This window comes from Pseudopodoces humilis, chromosome 6 (assembly GCF_049639895.1).
Source record: "Pseudopodoces humilis isolate 2021_Gansu_Grassland_sample_001 chromosome 6, ASM4963989v1, whole genome shotgun sequence".
Classification (NCBI taxonomy): domain Eukaryota; kingdom Metazoa; phylum Chordata; class Aves; order Passeriformes; family Paridae; genus Pseudopodoces; species Pseudopodoces humilis.
Window position 1 is genome coordinate 28,674,833 of NC_142205.1, and position 21,409 is coordinate 28,696,241.

The window sequence follows — 21,409 nt, forward strand, 5'->3', positions numbered from 1 at the left end:
CCTTACCTCAGTTTTCAAGTGAATGTTGGAATCAATGTGCAATATGCCGAGTAGGGTTGTTCTTTGCATGGGATAGATGCTCACTAGTCAACAGGCTTGTGTGTTTGTTACAGCATCTTTTCAACTGCATTTTATCTATATGTCCCTTTTTAGAGTTCTTCTGGGTTTTTTTTTTTTGTTAAATTACAGTTAAATAAAATGTACCCAACTGAGGAAGACATTCTCTTTAAGAAATCGGCTTTATTTTATTATTGGTTAACCATGATCTTTCCAAAGACATTTTGTGACAAAAGTGATTCATTACCATTTAATAATATGACACTTCACTGATTTCTGCAGTTAAAAGATGCCCAAGGTGCTCATGCAGATATGACTTACCCTCTGATTTCACAGCTTTGGACAGTTCTTATATGCAAGCACATTTTCCATGAGGTCACAGTTATTGTAGAATACTGTCTGTCACAGTAATCTTATGTGTTCTGGTAGTTCCATTCTGAATATGTATTAAGAGTGCCTCTGGTAGTCTTCTAAGCTCAGGATCTCTCTGTGCAAGTTCCTAGTGCAATAAGTTAATCCAAAAATGACTAATGATAGGGAAATAGGGCCAAGGCACTGTAAGGTAGTCATGCACTTAATTACCTCACTAAATCAGAAACTATGCTAATAAAACCTTCTTCAGCCAAAATATGCATTAGAAATTACTGTGTTTAGCAATAAATGGGATTATTGAGCAGGGAGGTCTAAACGTTATTTAAATAGGCAGCAAAATATTTTGTAGGACAAAGAAAAATGTAGGCTGTATGTAAGGTAATACTATTGTTTTTAAATATGTGTATTTAAACTACATGCGGAGTTGGTAAATGTAGCAGCGTGTTAGGTTTCTGATGCATTGGAATGTGACATTTACAACTGAAACTTTAACTTGGGTATTTGTAATTGTATATGGTTTTTGGTTTTTATATATTAATTTTCTGTCATTGAAATCAGTTGGTCAGCTCTGTGGGAGAGTATAAAAATTGTTTTTCCACTTCACCCTCTTTATATGAACTGTGAAGCGGAAGGATTAGGTACAGAAGTTGTCCAGCATTCTTAAGTGGTATTAATTTTTAGTTCAGCACTTTCTTTGCTGTTGTTTCTTCTTATGTTTCCAGAGTTCAGGTTCAGGAGATGATACAGGAGTTGAAAGTTCACCATATTGTTTTATATCATTCCTTATTCACCCAGTCGGTAAAGCTACAGGAGATGCACCAAGTTCAGCTTTATAAGGGTCATTGTATTTGTCATTATAATGGCCATGGCAAATTCTTTCTCTGTTCTATGTACAGGTCTTTTGTAGGGCATGTTTAAAAACATAAACATTGCTGTTATTAAGGAAGTTAATTTTGCTTGCAACTGTATGTTGTTTACTGTACTGAAAAAGAGCTTATAAACTTTGTCTTGGGGAAGACTAGACTAGATATTTTGTACAGAAACAACTGAAAATCTTTAGACATAAAATGAAGGAAAAATCAGCATACTACTTTTAGTTGGGTTTGTTCAAATAAATGTGAAGTTGCAATCCACTCGTTCATGTGAAATAAAAGAAATTTAATGACATTGATCATACTGCACATAAAACCATTATCAGGAAAATCGACAATTGATTTTCAAATCAATGGCTAATTAATGGGCAGGAGCACTGAAAGGATATCTAGAACTAAAACGCATGCATTACTTGATTGCTAGCTATTCACTAGCCACTTTGCCTAAAGGAAAAATAGATTTTTTAACTTAATCTGTAATGTTCTGTGAAGATGCTCTTGTCCAAGATTTCAGTTAACTGCTACTTGTCAAAATATTTTTGGAATAATTGCATAGAAAAAAAAAGTAATTTCAAATACAAAAAAAGCATCTAGTATAAAATTTTTTACTTTGAGTAACTTTGTCACAAGAATGAGAACATTTTTCTCCTCTAAAAATTGAGTGTGGTTGGTTTATGTACCACAAGACTATTGAAAAAAAAAAAAGAAGTTTTGTCTTTTCCCTCTGGTGTCTAGATTTGACACTTCTGTATTTTATCTTTCTGTGATATATGTGGAAAGCTGACCAAATTTGTCTCAGACAGTCTGAGGATTTTCTCTGTGCGGCAAGGAGGATGTTACAACATCAGTCACACAAATCACATGATTTGTGAATGTGTATGGAAGTCATATCAACTTAGTGTTAAAATGGTGCATACAAAGAAGTCTTTGGGACTCTAGCTATTTAGATAAAGCTTTTGTATGTAAGAAATATTATTTCAGTCAATCCTGTCTGAATCAATCGAGTCCTAACATGAAGGCTTCTGAAAACCAGCAGCTATTTATATGTATTAGTAGAACCTCAAGTCATGCTTCTAGATTTTTTTCAAAGAAATTTTGTCTTTATTCTAAAGCAGAATTTGGAGTAAAATCTTTAATCTAGCTTTATGGACAAACAAGTTCCAATTTTCTGATCTAAAGAGTTTTGAAAGTCATCTGATGCCTTCATGACTGTATTAGTAGTAGCATAAATGTCAGTTTTCCTGTTGTCCCAGTAATGTAAGTTCAATATGACATAGCTGGTATTGGGAAATGAAGTAAGAATAACTGATTAGATATTCAATGTGCTCTCGAATGGGGGTGGAATGTGTTTCTAGTGGCTGAGGATGGGATTTTTTCCATGCATGTTTGGAAATTTGTTTGATGAAACCATTCTGGTTCCAGGAAATTAAACTTAGTTAGTTTTAATTGATTTACGTGTTACTGCTGTTCTTGGTGTGTATATTCTTCAACAGCACACTGGAAGCAGATACTAAAAGGCCCTTTGATGCCCTGTGATGATGAATCAGTTTGGATGAGCAATCAGAAAAAATCTCACTCTAAAAATTGACTTCTCAGGATGTAAGACTATCTTCCTTTTTGCCTTTGTCCTTAGATCTTCACTCAACTAGATAGTTTATCTCTGTTATCCATATCAGTCACACTTCTGAAAAAAATTACTTATGTATGTAAGAAGGAAAAAAAACCACATTCACTCCAACAGGAATTTCATCACAGAGATGAAGGGACTTTTTCTCAACTTGTACTTCTAATTGCATACAGGCAAATGGTAACTACTGGACCAACTTGAATGCATTTCTGGGTGAAAATTTGCTGCCAGCTTCTGTGTCTTTCATCTTCTTGCATCTCACAGTCTGCTCCATCATTTTATTATCACTACATTTTTCTAAAGCGATCAGCACCTTTTCACCAGAGAGAATTCAGTGACCCCCCTGCCTCACTTGATTATTAGTGTTTTGATTTTCAGCTGCAAAAGGGCTTTAGCTCAAGCCTGCTGATGCTGACTGCTCCTTTGCATCTTTCATTCTTATATTTAACTCCTTCTTTTTTGTTTGTTGTTGTACCATCTGACCATTCTATAAACACATTTTATGAAGTCTTTTAGTTTTTTTCCTAAGCTCTTCTCTTATCTGACTGGCAAAAGCAACCATCTCTGCTTTCAATACAGGTGCATACAAGAGATGTTTTGTTTATTACCAAAATTTGTCTGATTCATTTTGAAAATTCATTGCTGGGGTATTTTCATTTAGAAAAGGATATCTGGATTAGAGGAATGAGACTGGTCACTTGAGCTTTTCCCCAACAGCTGAAGCCCATCAACAAAAAGATGCATATTTTGTGTTGATTTTTTTTTCTTAGTGTTCCTTGAAAAGATGAGAGCACTGTCAGAGGCTAAAGATGGTGAGTTTCAGTGGGTGGGCGGGCTCTGTACTTTGACCTGTGCCACTAGTTTGTTATAAGATAATAGTCAAAACATGTCAATTAGACATATACATCTTTCTGTGAATTTACAGCTACTTGGAACAAACAAAATTTTGTGTTGCATACTTTCTACTATGCTTGTTTATGCCTGTGAATTCCCAAATGTTGTTTTTAAAGAGGTAACCCAGCCTGTTTTTAATCGTTGCAAATCAAGATTGATGCCTAAAATTACCATCATAAATGATCAAGAGAAAAATGGGGAAATGCAACAGAGAAAGACTATAAAAATTGCAGATAACAACTTCTGAAGAAAAACTTGCTGCAAGCTGAAAACTGTGTTGATTATTAGCATTTTACAGTGGAAATAAAAAAAAACCTGCTTTCAGATTATTGGAAAATGAGAAATTTATTGGAAAATTGGAGAATTATTGGAAAATGAAGTTTTGCAAAGGCTGTGCAAAGAGGATCTACGAACAAAAAAGAAGTGGCTGGTAATGCAGAGGAGTTTGGGTAGTAGTTTTCTTCAACCCTATGTTGACGAGACTATTGTGTTTTGAAAAGCATCAGAAGTTTTATTTTGATTAGCTGAAGTTGTTTGTGGGTATAAATACATGTGTGAATATAAATGTATATGTGAGATACATAGAAAAGATATATGTAAGCCATCGGGGAGATGGGTCCATTTTTCAGGGTTGGCACATGTTTTCTAAAGACTGCTTTGGTTTAATTTGAGTGACAAGACTGAACCCTGTTAGAAATTATTAATAACATCTTTTGGAACAAGCTTGTAGTTATTGCAGAAAGCATGCCGCAGAATGAGCTCAAATTTAACTCTTTCTGAAGCTCTTCCTTCTTGCAGGATTATATATATGGTAATTTATAATTCAACATACAGTTTATGTATTTTTAAGTTTTGAGCTGAATGTTGTAGTATGTTGTTTTGTAAAGGGCTGTGAATGTGTCTTCTGTTGACTCTGTGCATGGAAGGAAATGGCAAAATACAGGAGAAGAGATTCCACATACTATTATTAATCCTATCAATGAGATCTCCAAGAGGAGGTTTTTTAATTCTGAAAAAGGAGAAATTTTGTTGGTTTCCCTACTTCAAAAAAAATCTCAGAAGAGAGATGTTTTCAAGTAGCTGGTGCAAGACTAGGTCAACAGCAAAAAGAATTTTGACAGTCAAGGAGCATCATCAGAAAGAAGAAACCGGATCCAATGCCTTTCAATTTTTTGCTGGCTGATAAAGAGCAGATAGTGTGAAAATCGTTGACAGGTCTCTTAAATGTAGTGAGAGGGAATTACCATTTGAACTTTTGTTCAATGAAGGAATAGGAAATTTGGAACGAGCTGTTGAAAATTCTGCAATTGCTTTTCCAGTGTGCTTCAGAACCTTGATAGAAGTATTGATGTGTCCTGCTTAACATGGCAGTAATTTTACACTTGGATCATAAGGCACTTCTTATTCTTCCTGAGATCACAATTTTTTATTCTTTTACTTTACAACTTCTGCAGAAGAAGATCTCATAGCTTCTTTTCATCCACAGAATATTGAAAATTTCATGGGATGGTGAAAATAGAATAGCATGGATTTTAGCTTGCTTTCCCCTTTTATAGATACCTAGATTGCAAAACCTGTGTGGTTTTCAATGAGTGTTTATACTCTCTGTTGTGTTTAGTGAATTTTCTGCACATATTTGTAGATTTTTCAGTGCTTTTCATCAAGGCTTTATAAGTCATCCTTAACAAAATCAAGTAAACATTCTGAATTTATTGTCTTCTTGACACTGAGATGTCAAAATATGCATTTACTACTCTTATTCCTTTAGTTTTGGGGAACACCATTCCAAATAAAAGCTAAAATTGTACTGGAAGTAAGTCACAGCACTGAGCACAGTTTACTTTAAGCAGTTGGATAAGAATGAGTAAGTAACCTGGTAGTACATTCTGTGACAGCTGTACATTTGTCAGTATTGTATGCAGTGTACCAGAAAATAATGCTTTATTGCTTTCTTTCTCAAATAATTCCACACTCTTTTATTCTTTTCCTAATATTCAGTTTGTGTTTTCCTTACTATAATATCAGACCAATAGAATAAAATTAATCTCATTAAATATAGCTGAAGTTATACAAATCTGATTAACTGCTATAGGCACACACATAATTAATCTTTTTAAATATAACTTTCAATATTTCATGAGCAACTCTTGTGTATTGGAAGAATTTCTGTAGAGCATTTGCTTAGCAGCTTACTTGCCAGTATATTGAATTTTCTGAGTAAATCTAATAGTAGCATTCCTTTTTGATCTGGCCACTATTTTCTGGCAGCTGGTCAATATTACTGTTGTTGCTAGCTGCTGTGTTGCTATTATGATGAAATTCTAAAGAGGTGACTGTAGCAGCAATAACATTCAGATCTTCTCCGTCTATCAAAAAATCATGTCAAGCAAACGAGCAGTGCTAACATTATGTTTTGCTGAGTTCAGACCAAGTGTAGTTCGTTGCTTTTATGCCTTTATAGATTTTCACATAATTATTCTAGTAATTTTGCATAAATAACATTACTTCCTAGGAAGAAGCTGATAGAACAGGTATGAACTAATTATAGAGATGGGTAGATAAAAACTTGACAGTTGATATTGTCAAGTTGATAATTGATAACTGAAGACTGAATTTTTTTCAGTCAAATGCTTATGTTTTTTACTGTTACTGTGTCTGAAAAGGAATGAACTAGTGCTACAAAAAGTTACTAATATTATTCTATCAGAAATTTAGCAATTGGAAATGATATAGTGGTGTGTAGGATGATCATCAGTTCTGTATGTGTGGTAATCCTTTAACTCTGTATTCATGCTGCTCCTTGTTTCACTCTCGTCCACACCCTTCAAGAGCTTCTTTGAGGATCCATCATAGAATGGTTTGCTATTTTCAGTGTGAGAATGAAATTGTGCTTTGAGTCTGTTAAAAAAATGCAGCCTTTTGCAAAATAATACTTTAAATATTACCCATTAATTCAAAATAGTTTAAAGATGCAAAATACATGGAGATCAATGGAAACAAGTGTCCTCTCAAATAGTGAGACCATAAGTAGAGTATTTGAATTTCCCAGAAATACTGTTTCATCACAACTGAAAGGTAGATAAAGAAGAATGGTGGCATCATGATGAACTGATTTTCATCTTGTTCTTATAATAAAAATGGTTCAGCTTAAATGTAGCAGGTTTAACAGAACAGTGCACTACAGATACTGCTTAGTGCACTACAGATACTGCTTAAGATTTTACAGCATTCCTTTGATGTTGTCTGACTGCCCTCTTCAGGATGACAATGAATATGTTATATCTGTTTAGTGATAATAGCTGATTCTAGAAGTAGTTAATCTAATGCCTAAATTGGTTCTTTTCTTTTTTTTAATTGCAAACTACCCACTGAGTTAGGGTGTTCAGTAGCAAATTTTACCGAGTCAGATAATAAGGGTGAAAGTTGAGTTTTATTGTGTTTCATGTTATTTAATTCTTTGTGGAAGTAAGAGATCATCAATTTTCATTTTAACTCTTGGTGTTTTATCATACGTTTTCTCATGTATAGTAGATTTCTTAGTACTACACAACTGTGCCAGAGTTTGTATGTAATATATTTCATGTCTAAGGTTGATCTCATTTACGGAGAAATGGGGAAGGTCTTATGATATTTGTGATCGTGTAATACTCTTCCCCTTCTTTTCTCTCTCTTATATATGTTTAGGGCAGAGTTTCTCTTGCAGCAAACAGATTTTTGCATTTACAACTTTTAAATAGTATTCTGCACCATGAAACACAGAACTGTTTTTCTGGAAACACTGTTTTGAGAAAAGCTGCAGAACACATTTATTTATACTACTTCTGTATCTTACCATATGCAAAGATGAGTTGTCAAGTGGTAAAACCCTGGTTTGGACTCTACAGTGGGTGTGAATAAACAGTAATATGGAAATTAACAAAGGAGTGTGTCTAAATCAGAAAGTACTGCAAGCATTCCTTCATTTTGTTTTTTTTTTTCCTGTGAATTTTTGTTGGTATAGATTTGTTCTGTGGAATAACCTGTAGTTTTATGGCACTGTATGTGTAGAGGATGTCTCTAGTGTTATTCTTCTGGAGTTCCCTTTGTCTTTCCCTTCCTCTTAGTGAAGTCAGGGAAAAGTTGTTTTGCTTTGCATTGTCTTTGGGTTTTTTGGTGGTTTTTTTGGTTGGTTGCTTTTTGGTTTTGGTTTTTTGTTACTTTATTTGGAGGATATTTAGTAGAAAAACACCTTGTGCTGATAGAAAAGATTATGTATTCTACAAAATGAGCACATTTAAAACTACTTTTAAAGAAATAATCTGGAGTTTATTATACTGCTTACAAGGCTACTTTTTATTCAGTTAGGGTCATTTCCCCTTAGTATTTAGCTGTTTCTTTGGCTCTCCTTCTATGACTGCTGTTTTAGGAACATACATTTCATAGTTGTGTGCTATTTGTCCCCTAGTTTCAGAATTCCTTATACGTAGCTGTTTCTGGCAAGTATATCCTGATAGCACACTCAAGGGTCACATAAGCATATCCTTGCATGGATCTGTGAGCAGATTTATTTGATACTTGCCACTCAGACCAGTCCTGTTTACTGAGACTTTTAAATATGGAAAACATTACTTTTTCTTAATATCATCTTGGGATTTCTCTTGTATAGTTTAACACATTTCTAATTTTGGAGATGACCAGTTTGAAGCAAAAAGTTGCATAGCAAACTGAAACTTTTTAATTGATAGTATGGATATTGAGAATGATACTGCAAATGTAATTCATCTAACCATTGCAGCTGATTATAGGATATTTTTTGCAAGTGGATGGCATATGGATATACATTTGTTTCTTTTCTTTACAGGCAAGCTAATGAGGAATATCAAGTGCTGGCTAATTCATGGCGCTATTCATCTGCTTTTTCAAACAAACTGTTTTTCACAATAGTGGATTATGATGAAGGGGCCGATGTTTTTCAGCAGGTAAATGTTGAATACTTTAAAGCATTGTTAATTTTTAGAACTACATGTCAATTTGTCAAATAATACAAGATAAATTATTTTCTGAATGTAGATGCATACCCCTGTTTTGTATACAATTTCCTCCTGGTTAAAAACACGGCAGTTGCTGTGAAATCAGTGAAGACAGACTCTACTAATAACCACTTCTAGTATTTTCCAAGTGTAGTTTATAGTCTTTGTTTATAGATTGCATTATATATATATATAGGCCCATTTTTTAGAATTAAACACATTGTAAGTAACATTTTCATTTAAAGATTTCCTTTATTTTCTCCTTAGGGAAAAAAGAGCTATTTAGTAAAAGAGCTTTTTAATTGCTTTTATGTAATACAATATTCTTTAGCTTGAGTAATATTTAGTCTGGAAGTTCTTCAGGGAAAAGAGAAGAGACTGGTTTATATTTTATTAGTTGGCTATGAAGAGTGAAAGTTGGAGAACAGTTTAAGATCTGCTCTGAAATTGAGAAGTCAAGGAAGAAGGCATCCCTTGAGAATGAATATTAAATACTGACATGCTTATCTTTGATATTTATCTATTGATTGATGCTAAAAATGCAGATTGGGAGGATTGAAAAACTTTGAAGTTACGCATATGTTTTAAACACCTTTTGGTGAAGTGTGCGATTTAAAATGTTTGGGGAGAAAGATTAATATGTCTTTTTAAAATACTTACTTAAAAAAGTTTAAATAGTATATTTAATAAACATTTTTACTTCCAGTTGAAATATTAGAATGCATTGCGTAAGAAATGGTTATTGACTTAAGATTATACTTTAAAAATTAAAGATTTTTTTCTATAAACAATAAAAGCTTTATAACTTATAGGCTATATAGACTATAGAAGTTTGTTGTAACCTGCATGGTTGTAATAATACAAAATATTTTGTTTAATCTTGACTTAAACCAATCAACACATGTTGGAAGAGTCCAGTTCTACTTTTTCCTTGTGTAACAGGGCACAAATTCAGTTTATTTCAAATGGTATGCATTTAAAGTCATGTGTACATTTAGAAAAAATTAAGCATAAATATGTAAGAAGGTTTTTTTTAAAAGACAGAGTGTTAAGAATAAATTATACTAATGACTATATTAAAGTGGGTTTGAGGGAAATGCAGTTCTGACTTTACATTTAGGTGTGCAAAGTCATGTAATACTGATGCAAAAAAACCCAAAATGTAGTGGGATTTTGATTTTTGCAGATTTTGCCATGTTTATAGAGAAATGATAAAGAAGTTCCAGATCAGCTGCCTCCAAACTCTATACAATGTCTGAATGTTTCTGTATCTTATAAAATATTTGATTTAACTATTTCACATGTATCTTAGCCTTTCTTGGAGTATTTTTTATTTCCAAATCATTTCAGTAAATGGAAAATATTTTAATAGTTGGTAATTTCTATTGATAAATTCAGTTCTGTACTTAATTCAATATAAAGTTTTGCTAATGTGGTGTGAAATTCATTATTCAGGAACTAAACAAGAATACTTCTTTATTTAAAGAGCTCCATACTGCATCACCTTTTTCTCCCTTAGAATTATATCTTAATATATTTTAATAGATTGGTTGGATGAGGGTCTCTGTTTTACCAATTACAGGAAAGGTCTTAGAGTGTGTAAACTTTAAAATATAAGACACTCTTATATAGGAAAGCTTGTGGTTGCAACATTCTAAATAATTAAACATCCTGAAGAATCTACTAGAAGGAATATTCTGAGCACTCTTTTACTCTTTTTTGAGGGCTGTTATATGAAGATGTTTGAAAAACTGTAATGTATGGAGGCAAGTGATATTTTTATGCTAATTAGATTCGTGTTATTGAGGATCTTGTGGTGTTATATTTTGAGAATAGATTTACTAATTTTTTTTCCTACTGTTTTTCTTGGTTTTTTAGCTGAATATGAACTCTGCTCCGACTTTCATGCATTTTCCTCCGAAGGGTAAACCCAAGAGAGCTGACACATTTGACCTGCAGAGAATTGGATTTGCAGCTGAGCAGCTAGCTAAATGGATAGCTGACAGAACAGATGTTCATGTAAGTCTTTCAACAATTTTAAAAGTTGAAGGCAAATGTATCTTTGTGGTTTGAGACAGGTTGATGATAAATTCTGTCTTTCCTTAATAACTTTCTTTGTCAAGTGAGGGTTCTACCACACATTAAAAAAAAATAACATTTTTGGTACTTGTGAGAACTTCTGCAGTCTGCAGAAGTCTTGCTTTGTTAAATTTTATGTAGTCTAATTCTGGATAAAAACAAGTAGCAATTATTAGTGGTTAATAAATGTGCTTTACAAAACTGTTTACAAAATACTTAGATTTGAAGGTAGCTGCTTTTAGTTCAGACACAATCTGCAAATCTGTTAAAGAAATAATGTTGCAGAGTTGCACAGTTCAAAATTAAACATGAACTTTTTTCATAGTATGTGCTTATTAAAGAAAGTACTATTTTTTCCTATTAAAGTATATTTAGGGACTAGTCTTGCTGACTCTGAAACCAGATTTCATGTGGTCCATTATTTTTACGTGGAAGATGATCTGTATGTAAACATTTATTACAGTCTTTTGCATTTTTCCTTCCAGATTAGGGTGTTCAGGCCTCCTAACTATTCTGGTACAATTGCACTGGCTCTTCTGGTATCTCTCGTTGGTGGTTTATTATACCTGCGAAGAAATAATCTAGAGTTCATCTATAACAAAACTGGCTGGGCCATGGCAGCTCTGGTATGCAGATTTTCCTTTCTAATATGCTTTTTATTAACTTCTTATCTTAGCATATATGTTCTCATTATTTACATGGTAAATAAAAAATTATTGCATTAGTACATTGTTCAGAATGGTACTGCCAGAAAAAGATTCATAATCCAGATTTTGGGTCTAATTCTCATAAGAAGTGAGTATCAGTTACTATGAGTGACTCACCGAAAATTAGTGAATTCCCTGATAGCTGCAGTTTTTCATTTGAACTTGAAACTTGAACATATGAAAATATTTCCAATAATTGTTACTGATGTTTATGCCTATGGTTCAACTTGCCCTTTTTTCATAAAATCCAAAATGTTGATCAATTGGTAGATATTGATGTCAGACTTGATTGTGGTTTGATATCACTTTAGAGTAATGAAAGGTTGAGAAAGAACCAAAGCCTTGCATATTTGTAAAACAGTGATAAAAGATCTGAGAAACAAAGAAAAAGAGGGAGTTGTTTTCAAAACTGGTTTCAGTAGTACTCACCTTAACATTCTCCTGTTAACCTAAATTAGAACAGGATGAACTTAGTGTTAGCTCTGAGGAAAGACTAGATCTAGCCAAGTCTGTTTGAAATATTAGTCAACTAAATCCTCAAAACCATAAAAAATGAATGAAGCTTTAATTTGCTTAATAGTGTATTGCAGTGTGTATATTTACATGGTGGTTTTCAAATAACTTCGTAGACTGAAGACTGAAAAATGTGGGATGTGCAACTTACTCAGCTGTCTCAAACAGGAAATAGTACCCAGGGATGGTACATGTTGTTATAGTGTATCAACAAGCACTCATTCCTCTGACATCATTGTGACTGACAGATGAGGAAAAATCTGAGGAGCAGCATCAAAAACTTAATTTTCGGGGACGTGCCATCAGGAGCATGAGTTTCAACACTAGAATAATGTCTGTAATTATTGAGTCCAATCCAATACTTTTCTGCACTAGTACTTGTGTTAATGAAGAACAGTATTTTTTAGAAATTCATCCACATGTTTTTCACAACAAAAACATCTATTCTTTTACCATTTAAATTATTATTTATTCCCTTGATCATTTTAAAGACTTTTCCTCAACTTGTATGAATATGAATTAACCTTTCTTGAAAGGACATGGCTAGGACTGGATGGAATGTGAGTGTTGTTTGTACATCAGCATTCATATTTTATTTCTCATCCTGGGCTCTCTTTCCCAAGAAAGCTGTCACCAGCTGCCTTTTGAGGTCTCTTTCAACCTGGGCTATTTTATAGTTCTGTGTATTTTAGTTCTGCTAGACTTAGATTATCCTAAAACTGGTTTTTCCTTTTCAATATCATATTACTGGTTTGCTATTCTGCTCTGATTAAAAAAATGTGAGAAGATATCTTGTTTTTGTGGTATTACCAGCTAATGGGCTTTTGGCAGCCTTTATCTTATAAAGGTCAAAGATAAAATTGCGTAGTATCTGGTGAGTTATAATTTTTATATCTAGATTATAAATTACAATATAATAATATCTTAAGGAAAGCTCTTTTTTCAGAATTCTTTACTATTTGTCATTAATCTTGAAGAATGGCTACCGATAATTCCGTTTTCTCTCATGTGCTGTCATAGGTTTTCCTACTAATGTAGGAAAACATCTTTATTTAAGCTGTTTGTTAATCTGCACCATTCACTGAGGAAGGAATACAGAACATGTTTTTAAATAAACCACCACTAAGACTAGATTTCAAGTAGAATGAAGTTTCCTTTTGATCTAGAGAGCCAGGATCAAAATGTCTTCTCTGTTCCAGGATGTCATTTGGAATATCCTGAGATCTAGACCAGAGGTTTGACATTTGTCTCCCAGTCTTTCATATTTAGTTCCATATATTTTTCTACATTAACATTATTTTTCAATGATAATATTTTCTAAAGATGCTCTACCACCAGAAATCTCACATTTGATATGTATCAGTCTAATCTTTTTTTAATTTCTAATCTTTAGCAAGAACCTGTTTAAAACAATAATATCACATGAAGATAGATAGTTGTGTCAGAAATCAAATATGGATATGTAATCAGTGGTATTTCCTTTGTTTAACCATGCAGTCTATCTCTGGAGTCAGCAATTTCATCTCAATTTGATTCCTCAGACTTTTCAGATGAAAAGTTAGTTTGAATATTTTGTGGAAGTATCATTTTTGTCTTGCAGAGGTTAAAAATTAGTTCTTCAAATCATAGAGTAATTCTACTACAAGCTGTAATAAATAGTTGAAGATATAATTAAATTCCTAATTAAATTGAAAAAATTAACACATCAATTTTTCTTAGAGTGTTTGCTGTTCTCTTTAGCAGAAGCTCAACAGTTTCCATCTGAACATAGCTGTAAATTGCTGTGTAGAAAACATATAATGATATTCAACTGAACTCCTGAGGATAGGCCCAAATGTAATCAAATACTTTAAGAAATGTATTAATGTCATTCAGTAATTGTCATCCTGAAGATAGTATTGACAAGCAAGTAACTAAAATACCATTAATGCCATATATTGTTGTTAATACTTTTTCCTGTAAAATTCTGTTTACTTTAAAAATTAATAGCACTTAAAGGACGTTTTAGAAAAAGGTCTTATATCTGAAAATATATCATAATTAATCAGGGCATTGAGCCAATGCTTCACTATTTTAATTGTTATTGTTCTGACTTCACAATGTAGTGAAAGCCCCATACCCTGTAAAGTGACGGTTTTGCAAGGATCATACATTTACCAGAAATGCTTTTGGTTTTATTCAGACCTGCACAGACATAGAATTTAATTTTATGGCTTCTTTTTGATGGAATCAGCAGGGACTCCAGATTGCAGACTTTTGGACGGGTGACCTCTGTTAATGACTCAAATTCGTTACGATTCATAGAAGAAAATGGGAAGTCACTAATAAAATCATTCTATTCAATGATTCTCTTACTACCACTAAAACTTAGAGCTTCTTTTTTGATAAAAGCTCATTAAAAGAAAAAAATTGATAAAATGGTGTCTAGTTAAAGAGAGAAAGTAATGCCTAGGAAAGTGCTTGTGAAGGGTATAAATAAGCCATAAATATTTAATTCTAAATCATTATGTTCTCATGAATTTTTTTTGAACTTTCAAAACCATATTAAATAGAGAAATCATGGAAAGATGTATAAAAGCTACAGAAAGCCTGAATTTTCAACAGAGTTGTTGAAAATTATTTTGTTCCTTATTGGCAGTTGTTTATTCTGATGGTATGGAGCTGAGAAAGCACAGAAGTACTTTTCTAAAAGCCGTAGGTTTGGGGTTTAAATGCTTTTTGGGTGTATTTCTAGGTAGCTAGTATTCATTAAACATACTGAAAATAACTTTTTTTAATTTCAACAGAAACTTTCTCATAGAGATTATGGCATTCAGTGCCTAAAAACTGTATCATTGCAAACAGAGGACTCTCTTGTTTTCTCTTTCTTGTTTTCTTAGAGCTTCTCAGTTTGCTTTGAACAGTTTTTATGTTCCCAAATCTTACAAAAAAGGAAAAAAAAGTTGGATACTTTTTAGTTGTATGAAAAATGGATGGTGTCACTCTGCCTGATTGAGTGATCTGTTGTTAAAAATTAGAAGGAAATTCTCAACATAAAGAGTCTGTGCTGTTTTAACAGAAGATCCCAGAAATGTTAATTTGATAACTCTGTTGATATAAAAATGTTGTGTCTTATAGACAGTATTTCCAGTAGTGTTTTAGAAGAATATTTAGGGATGCAATTTTTAATGATGCATCTAATAGTTTTGATGGACTTGGAGAAGCAAGATCACAGGTTTGATCTCACATGTTGATTCCAGTGCCAGCTGACACAAGACTATTGAATTGGTTTGCCCTCAGAATTAGATTGCACAACAGCAATATTTGTGGTTTCATTCCCTCTTTGAAGCACTGCAGGCTCTGGTAGTATCTTGTATGCCTTAGGCATTTTCACTTGCAACATTACCCAGAAGACTTTTAGGATGGCAAACCAGGATGACTGAGTCCCAGTACATAATATCCCAAAAGATGTCTTTTGAAATCACATGAAAAATTTATCCCCTAGATTATCTCGGGCTTCAATTCAAATTCTGCTATTCATCTATGGATATTTTTCCCTCTGACATGCCAACACAAAGATGACGAAGCACTTCAGTCCTTAGATATTTGCAGTCTCCTGTCTTTTTATGCTGATAACAAGAATCTGGACTCTTCATGACTCTTCATTTTTTAAGCAGAGGGAAGAAAAGGTCAGATGGTATAAACTAGGCAAGGTTCTAATAATTTTGATAAGGAATTACTTCATTTTAGACAACAGTGCATGTACTGAGAGTTTGTTCTGCTGTCTTTTGACAGCATTTTCTTTACCAAGCTGTTGTTTTCTGCATGTAATTTTCAGTTTTACTTTATCTATATATTTCAGATTTGCCTATATACCTGTAGAATCAGTGAAGATAAAATCTGTGCTGAGATTAGAAGGCAGGTGCCTAGGAGTTAACCCTATTGGGCAAAATATGACAGGTCACTTGAATGAGGATACAAAGTCTGTGTTTACTGTTCTCATAATAGTTAATGGGTATGAGAAGTGTGTACTGTGCATATACACTCCACAGTACTTACACCACATAGTACATTCATCAACAGTTATTGGCCCAAAGGAGTTTGGAGGGTCTTATGGCTACTAGTGCCTTTTTCACCCCTTTCTGGAAATGAAGATTAGAAAATTAATGTGCTTTATTGAAAGATACACAGAAAAACTAAGGCTTCTCTGTGTGACTAGGTAGACATCTCAAAAGAGCATCAGTAAATTCTGATTGTTAATTTCCTCTTCTTCATAAAGTTATTGGTTTTAGAGATGCACATTTAAAAATACAGAAATCCATTCTCTTTGTTTCTGTGTTGTACTTTGTCCCTTAATTCTGTAACTCTTATTGGAGAGTCTGATAAGTGATGGATTTAGAAATGGAATACAGCTCTCGTAGCATGAGAGCCTTCATTGAGTGCAAAAACAAGGCTAAACTGGATAAGAAAGGATTACATTTCTTTAAAAGAATCATTCTGATATGGTTAGAATATACATATATAGAACAATATAGAAAGTGTAGAACTAGCTGTCATGTGTCCACATTTTATCGAACCTATGCTTGGATTTAACTATGTTCATAAATGAATCATGAATCTAAAATGTCATGACTTTTCTTACATTACAAAATGTTTTCCATGTTCTTGTGTCTAAACTTGCAAAGAAATCTAATTATTGGCTTTGTGTAGTATCTGCTAATAGAAAGCTTCTCTTCAAAATGCATACTAAATTACTTTTTAAGTCCCTAGCAGGTTTGTTTAATGAACTAGCAGACAGTGTTAAATAGAACATAAGCCTTTGAGTAGGGGATGTATTAAACCCAAATAAATAATTTGCAAAGTTTGCAAGACCAAGAAGAGTTGAAAATTTCTGCTTATGTACCTGTGCAGTTGTGTCTTGCTCGCAATTCAGTGTGCTGCTGGGACTTTTGGTCCTTACTTTACCTTGTATTTGTTCTTAGAAACTTTGTGATTTACACACAGGTGCACCGCAGGTGAGCTTAAAGCAGTCTCCCCCTTAGTGAAACTAAGGATGGAAGCCACAAGGAAGCATCACTTGTAATTGTTAATAAGGTCCTGCAGTAGATCTATCTACACAAAGAGTGTACTCAGCTAGGACTGGTGATGGGGGTGGACTGAATGGCCACTGAAGAAATCCTATGGGCATTTGGTCTTGGAACCATACTATGTTGTAGTAGATCATTCTTTTCCTTTCTACTACACAAGCCAATACACCAGTATTTGGCTACAGAGCCAAAAATTCCACTTGCTTTTATAATTTAGATGCAGAATAAGCTAGCTAAATCTGGAAGCTCTTATAGCTTAAAATCTGAAAAAAACCCTGAACTCCATTGATGAATCAAGTGACATGCAGCAGTTCTTGGAGTCTGACAAGGAGAAAGAAAGGAGCAGATGGATGAAAAGTGTGTCTGTAGTATTCCTCTCTGTAGAACTGCTGAAATGCAGACTCTACTATGGAAAAATGGCATTGTTATCAGAGATAAATGCTCAACTTGAATCTTCTCCTTTACTCCAGTTTTCATTCTTTGAACTTTGACAAGATCCAAGAAAGCTGCAGGAAGGTGCCCTTTCTCTACATATGAGAACAAATATGAACTCATTAAAAGGTTGATCATTTGTAGGAATTAATTTGGCAAAGTTTCTAACTGGGAAAAATCAACTCACAGTAATGGTTAGTTTGAAAACTTTCGGATACCAGTGTGGGATCCTGTGGAAACTGCCATTTGGAATGGTAAGCATTGTGTATCAGCGTGAATTACAGATGCATGCATCTGTTCTACAAATAATGGTGTGTATTTTACAAACACTACAAGTCTGTAGTTTCCAATGTTTTTTTACACAGATGATTGTAATTGGAGAATGTAGAGCACAGTGAAATGAGCTTTAATGTCAAACACTATATGTAGCATACTAAATTCTTGCATAAGGAATATGGTGAAAATGCTCAGTTCTTAGGATACTTAAAATAGATGGAGATTGGAAAAGGATAAGGGAGAAACTGGAAAATGTATTTTGGCTGCTGAAAAAGTAATTTTGAAAAACACCATGAAAAGGAACATGATGGAAGGAAATCATGGCAGATCCAGTGTGTGGTATACCAAATTAGTTTTTTTGGTCACTAACTGTCTGAACTGAAAGAAGATGAAAGATGCCTTCACGTTAAATAACCATATTGTTGAATCCTTGCTTTTCAGTTATGTTTATACTCGACATTTTCTTCTCCCCACTATTGTGTCTTCTAATTACTTTTTTGTTAGATATACTGTCTCACTGTGTGGTATTTAAAGCATTAAAGATCTTCAGTAATTTGGGAGATATATCATCTATAAAATATATGACTATATATAAAACGAGGTAGAGTCTTTTTGATCTTTCCATATGGAAGCAGATTTGGCCCTAGATAATATAAATTACAAACAGTAATTTAAAAATGAGAAAAATTACTTCTCATGGAAAACACACTTTCAGAAAGGCACAGTTTGTATACTCTATGCATCTGTTATCTTTCAGTCGTTGACTTTTCAGCTATTTTTACAGCATTTCTAAATACCTTTCACCTCACTTTTGTTACCCATGTTTTCAATTTCTACACTTGTGTGTTTTCACATAAGCTATCTATTACATGTTTCATCACCAAAATTGCAGTATCAATTTCTCTACTAAAACAGTCTGCAAGATATAGAAATAACTGTTACTCTTTTCCCAGCAGTGTCACTGTATACTCTTTTCATTTTGTTGCAATTAAAACTCAATCCATTTCCTAGCAATCACTACCAGTATGTCTTCATCTGCCATGTTAATTTTTATGCTGTTACATTCCAAAACCTGTTAAAAGCAAAATGCAACAGATTTTATATTAAAACTAAGAACATGCTCTTATTGTAATTAAAATTGTAGCACTACAAGAAAGTTGTAATTAAACTGTTTTTGAAATGTATCTTTTCTTTCTCTTGCAAGAGAAGTCTCTATAATAACACCACAATTAAGTAGTTCTGCATGCACATCTTGGTATCTTTGCTTTTGTCTTATGTCATGATTACTCTTCCACTGCTTCTCTCTAGATCTGGAGATCATTCTTTTGCTTTGGGGTAATGTGGTATTATGGTGAGTTATCAGCATTCCACAGTCCTTGCTGGGAGGAGTATGATGCTGTTTTCTTCCTCCTTGGTTTAGGGTCCACCTGGGGCTGTTTCATGCTTTGCGCTTCTTCAGTGACCTGCAACAAAACGTTCCATCAGAATTTACAGTGTAAATCGAGGTGGTCTTAAATATGTTGGATGCTTGTCCTTTGTTTTCTTTTTTAGCAGTAAAACTGTTTTTGATGAGCTCCCATGTCTGTATTTCATTATTCACTATTGTAATATTTATAGGCTTGGGATCTCCAGTGTAATCCTGTGCATCCTTTCTTGTCATTCCATACTGACACATTGTAGCCTATGTTTACATTTTGGCTGTCTCTGCTGTCATCTCATCATAACTGTACTACATCAATATGTTGGTCCTATCTGTTTCATTCTAAACAGAATAGGGGGAAAAAAGTAATATGCCAGTGTAATGTAAACTAGGTATGGTCACCTGGTCTTTGGAAAAAAATTGCTGTTTTGGCTAAATAGTTAAACCCCCCACAAAAACTACCAAACAAGAGCAAAAAAACCTAACCAAACAAAAACCCACCCAAACCCCAAATAAAAACAAAACCCAAAGCCAGGAAAGCCAAGACAGATTTGAATAAAGCTTTACAAGATTCAGTTGTAAGACCTTGTTCATATTTGTAGAGGTGGCAGTGCTGCATTTACAGAGATACAGAGCCATGCTAGCTTATATTTACTTCACAAACACGTTACTAAATGTTCTTTAAAGAAAACACTCTAAAGGGTTTTGGCAAACCCTGGTTTAGTTAGTCAGTATGGTATGAATTTTTTTATTCATGATCCATCTACCTATATCTCTATGACTTTATGATGCTATTGGGAATATTGATGTACAGTAAAATATGTGTGTATGTAACTGTACTTAAAATGTTTTTTGTAAGGATTATCTGTGCTGATAAAACTACAGACATATTTACATGATACATGGCTCCTATCTCTTTCACTTGGTAATCAAAAATACTGTATTTTCCTCTTTAAAATAGTCTTAATGACACTTGGTATGACTGGTGTTTGTCATGTATATTCTATGGTATGATCTTCTACAAGAATTAAGGTCTGTTTTTACAGTTATCACACATCCCTCACCTAACTTCACACTTTTTTCTGTAGGGAATTTTCAACCTTTCCAACAGATGAACCGTTGGTTTTTGTCATAGCTAAAATGAATAGCAGTCATATAGAACACACCATGAAAATTTCATAAAACAGGACAAATTTATTTTTTTTTGATAACTGGATTTTTTCTATTATATATAATTTCAGTCACGTGAAAGCAAAAGGTAAGTTAAATATTTGTATAGGATTTAGAAGCAGAAGTATTTTCATGGAAGGTTGTATAAATCTTGAGTACTTGTTTTTAGAACATTTGCAATGAATGCCTTCTGCTGCTGCAAGTACTTGTCATGTAGATGTGTAAATATGATTAGGATTATTTCAAGTGAGATTTGGAAAATCTGGCTTGAGCTAACTCATTTTCAGAATGGTAGAAGTTACTAAGAATTTTATCTGCATCTGAAGATACTATCCTAAAATTCAAATAGAGGTAGATACTGTGTCTGGTTAGTGAAAAAAATTACATATCTAAAGAAAGAATAACCAGTAGAATGGTTTTCTGTTCAGTCTCTCACAGTAAATTAATGAATATATTATTTTTCTTTTTTTTTTTGTAGTGCGTTGTATTTGCTATGACATCTGGTCAGATGTGGAATCACATCCGTGGACCACCGTATGCACATAAAAATCCTCAGAATGGACAAGTGGTGAGTTGGTTATTTTAATTTTGTTTTGAGGGGAAGCGATGTGTAGACAGTCGCTGGCTACAGTGAGCCTACAGTTGCAAATAATTGCAGTTCCATAGGTCTGTATGAAAGTCTGTCAGAGTGTTAAATCTAGTTGCAAGCAGAGTCTATTTTGGAATTCCAGATCTTTAGAAGGTGCCATCATCTCTGATTTGAGCAATGAAATGGATGGTTGTGTTGTTCAAACTTCTCTCTCTGCAGCTCCTAGCTGTAGTGAAGGTGTTAGAAATTGTTCCATGCCACACAATTCCCACTGCCCAAAGATAAATGTAGATATTGTGTCTTTTTATAGGGATGTGCTCCCTCAC

The 21,409-nt window shown here is 33.6% G+C and overlaps 1 protein-coding gene across 2 annotated transcripts in view; it reads left to right on the forward strand.

The window, feature by feature from the left end:
• TUSC3 (tumor suppressor candidate 3) overlaps positions 1-21,409 on the forward strand; it is a 111,124-nt gene that overhangs the window by 38,059 nt on the left and 51,656 nt on the right. For both annotated transcript variants that reach the window (XM_014259925.2, XM_088056481.1), the window contains exons 3-6: positions 8,663-8,780; positions 10,710-10,850; positions 11,396-11,536; positions 20,973-21,062. In XM_014259925.2, the coding sequence (XP_014115400.2) occupies positions 8,663-8,780; positions 10,710-10,850; positions 11,396-11,536; positions 20,973-21,062 (490 nt within the window). The remainder of the gene's footprint in view (positions 1-8,662; positions 8,781-10,709; positions 10,851-11,395; positions 11,537-20,972; positions 21,063-21,409) is intronic.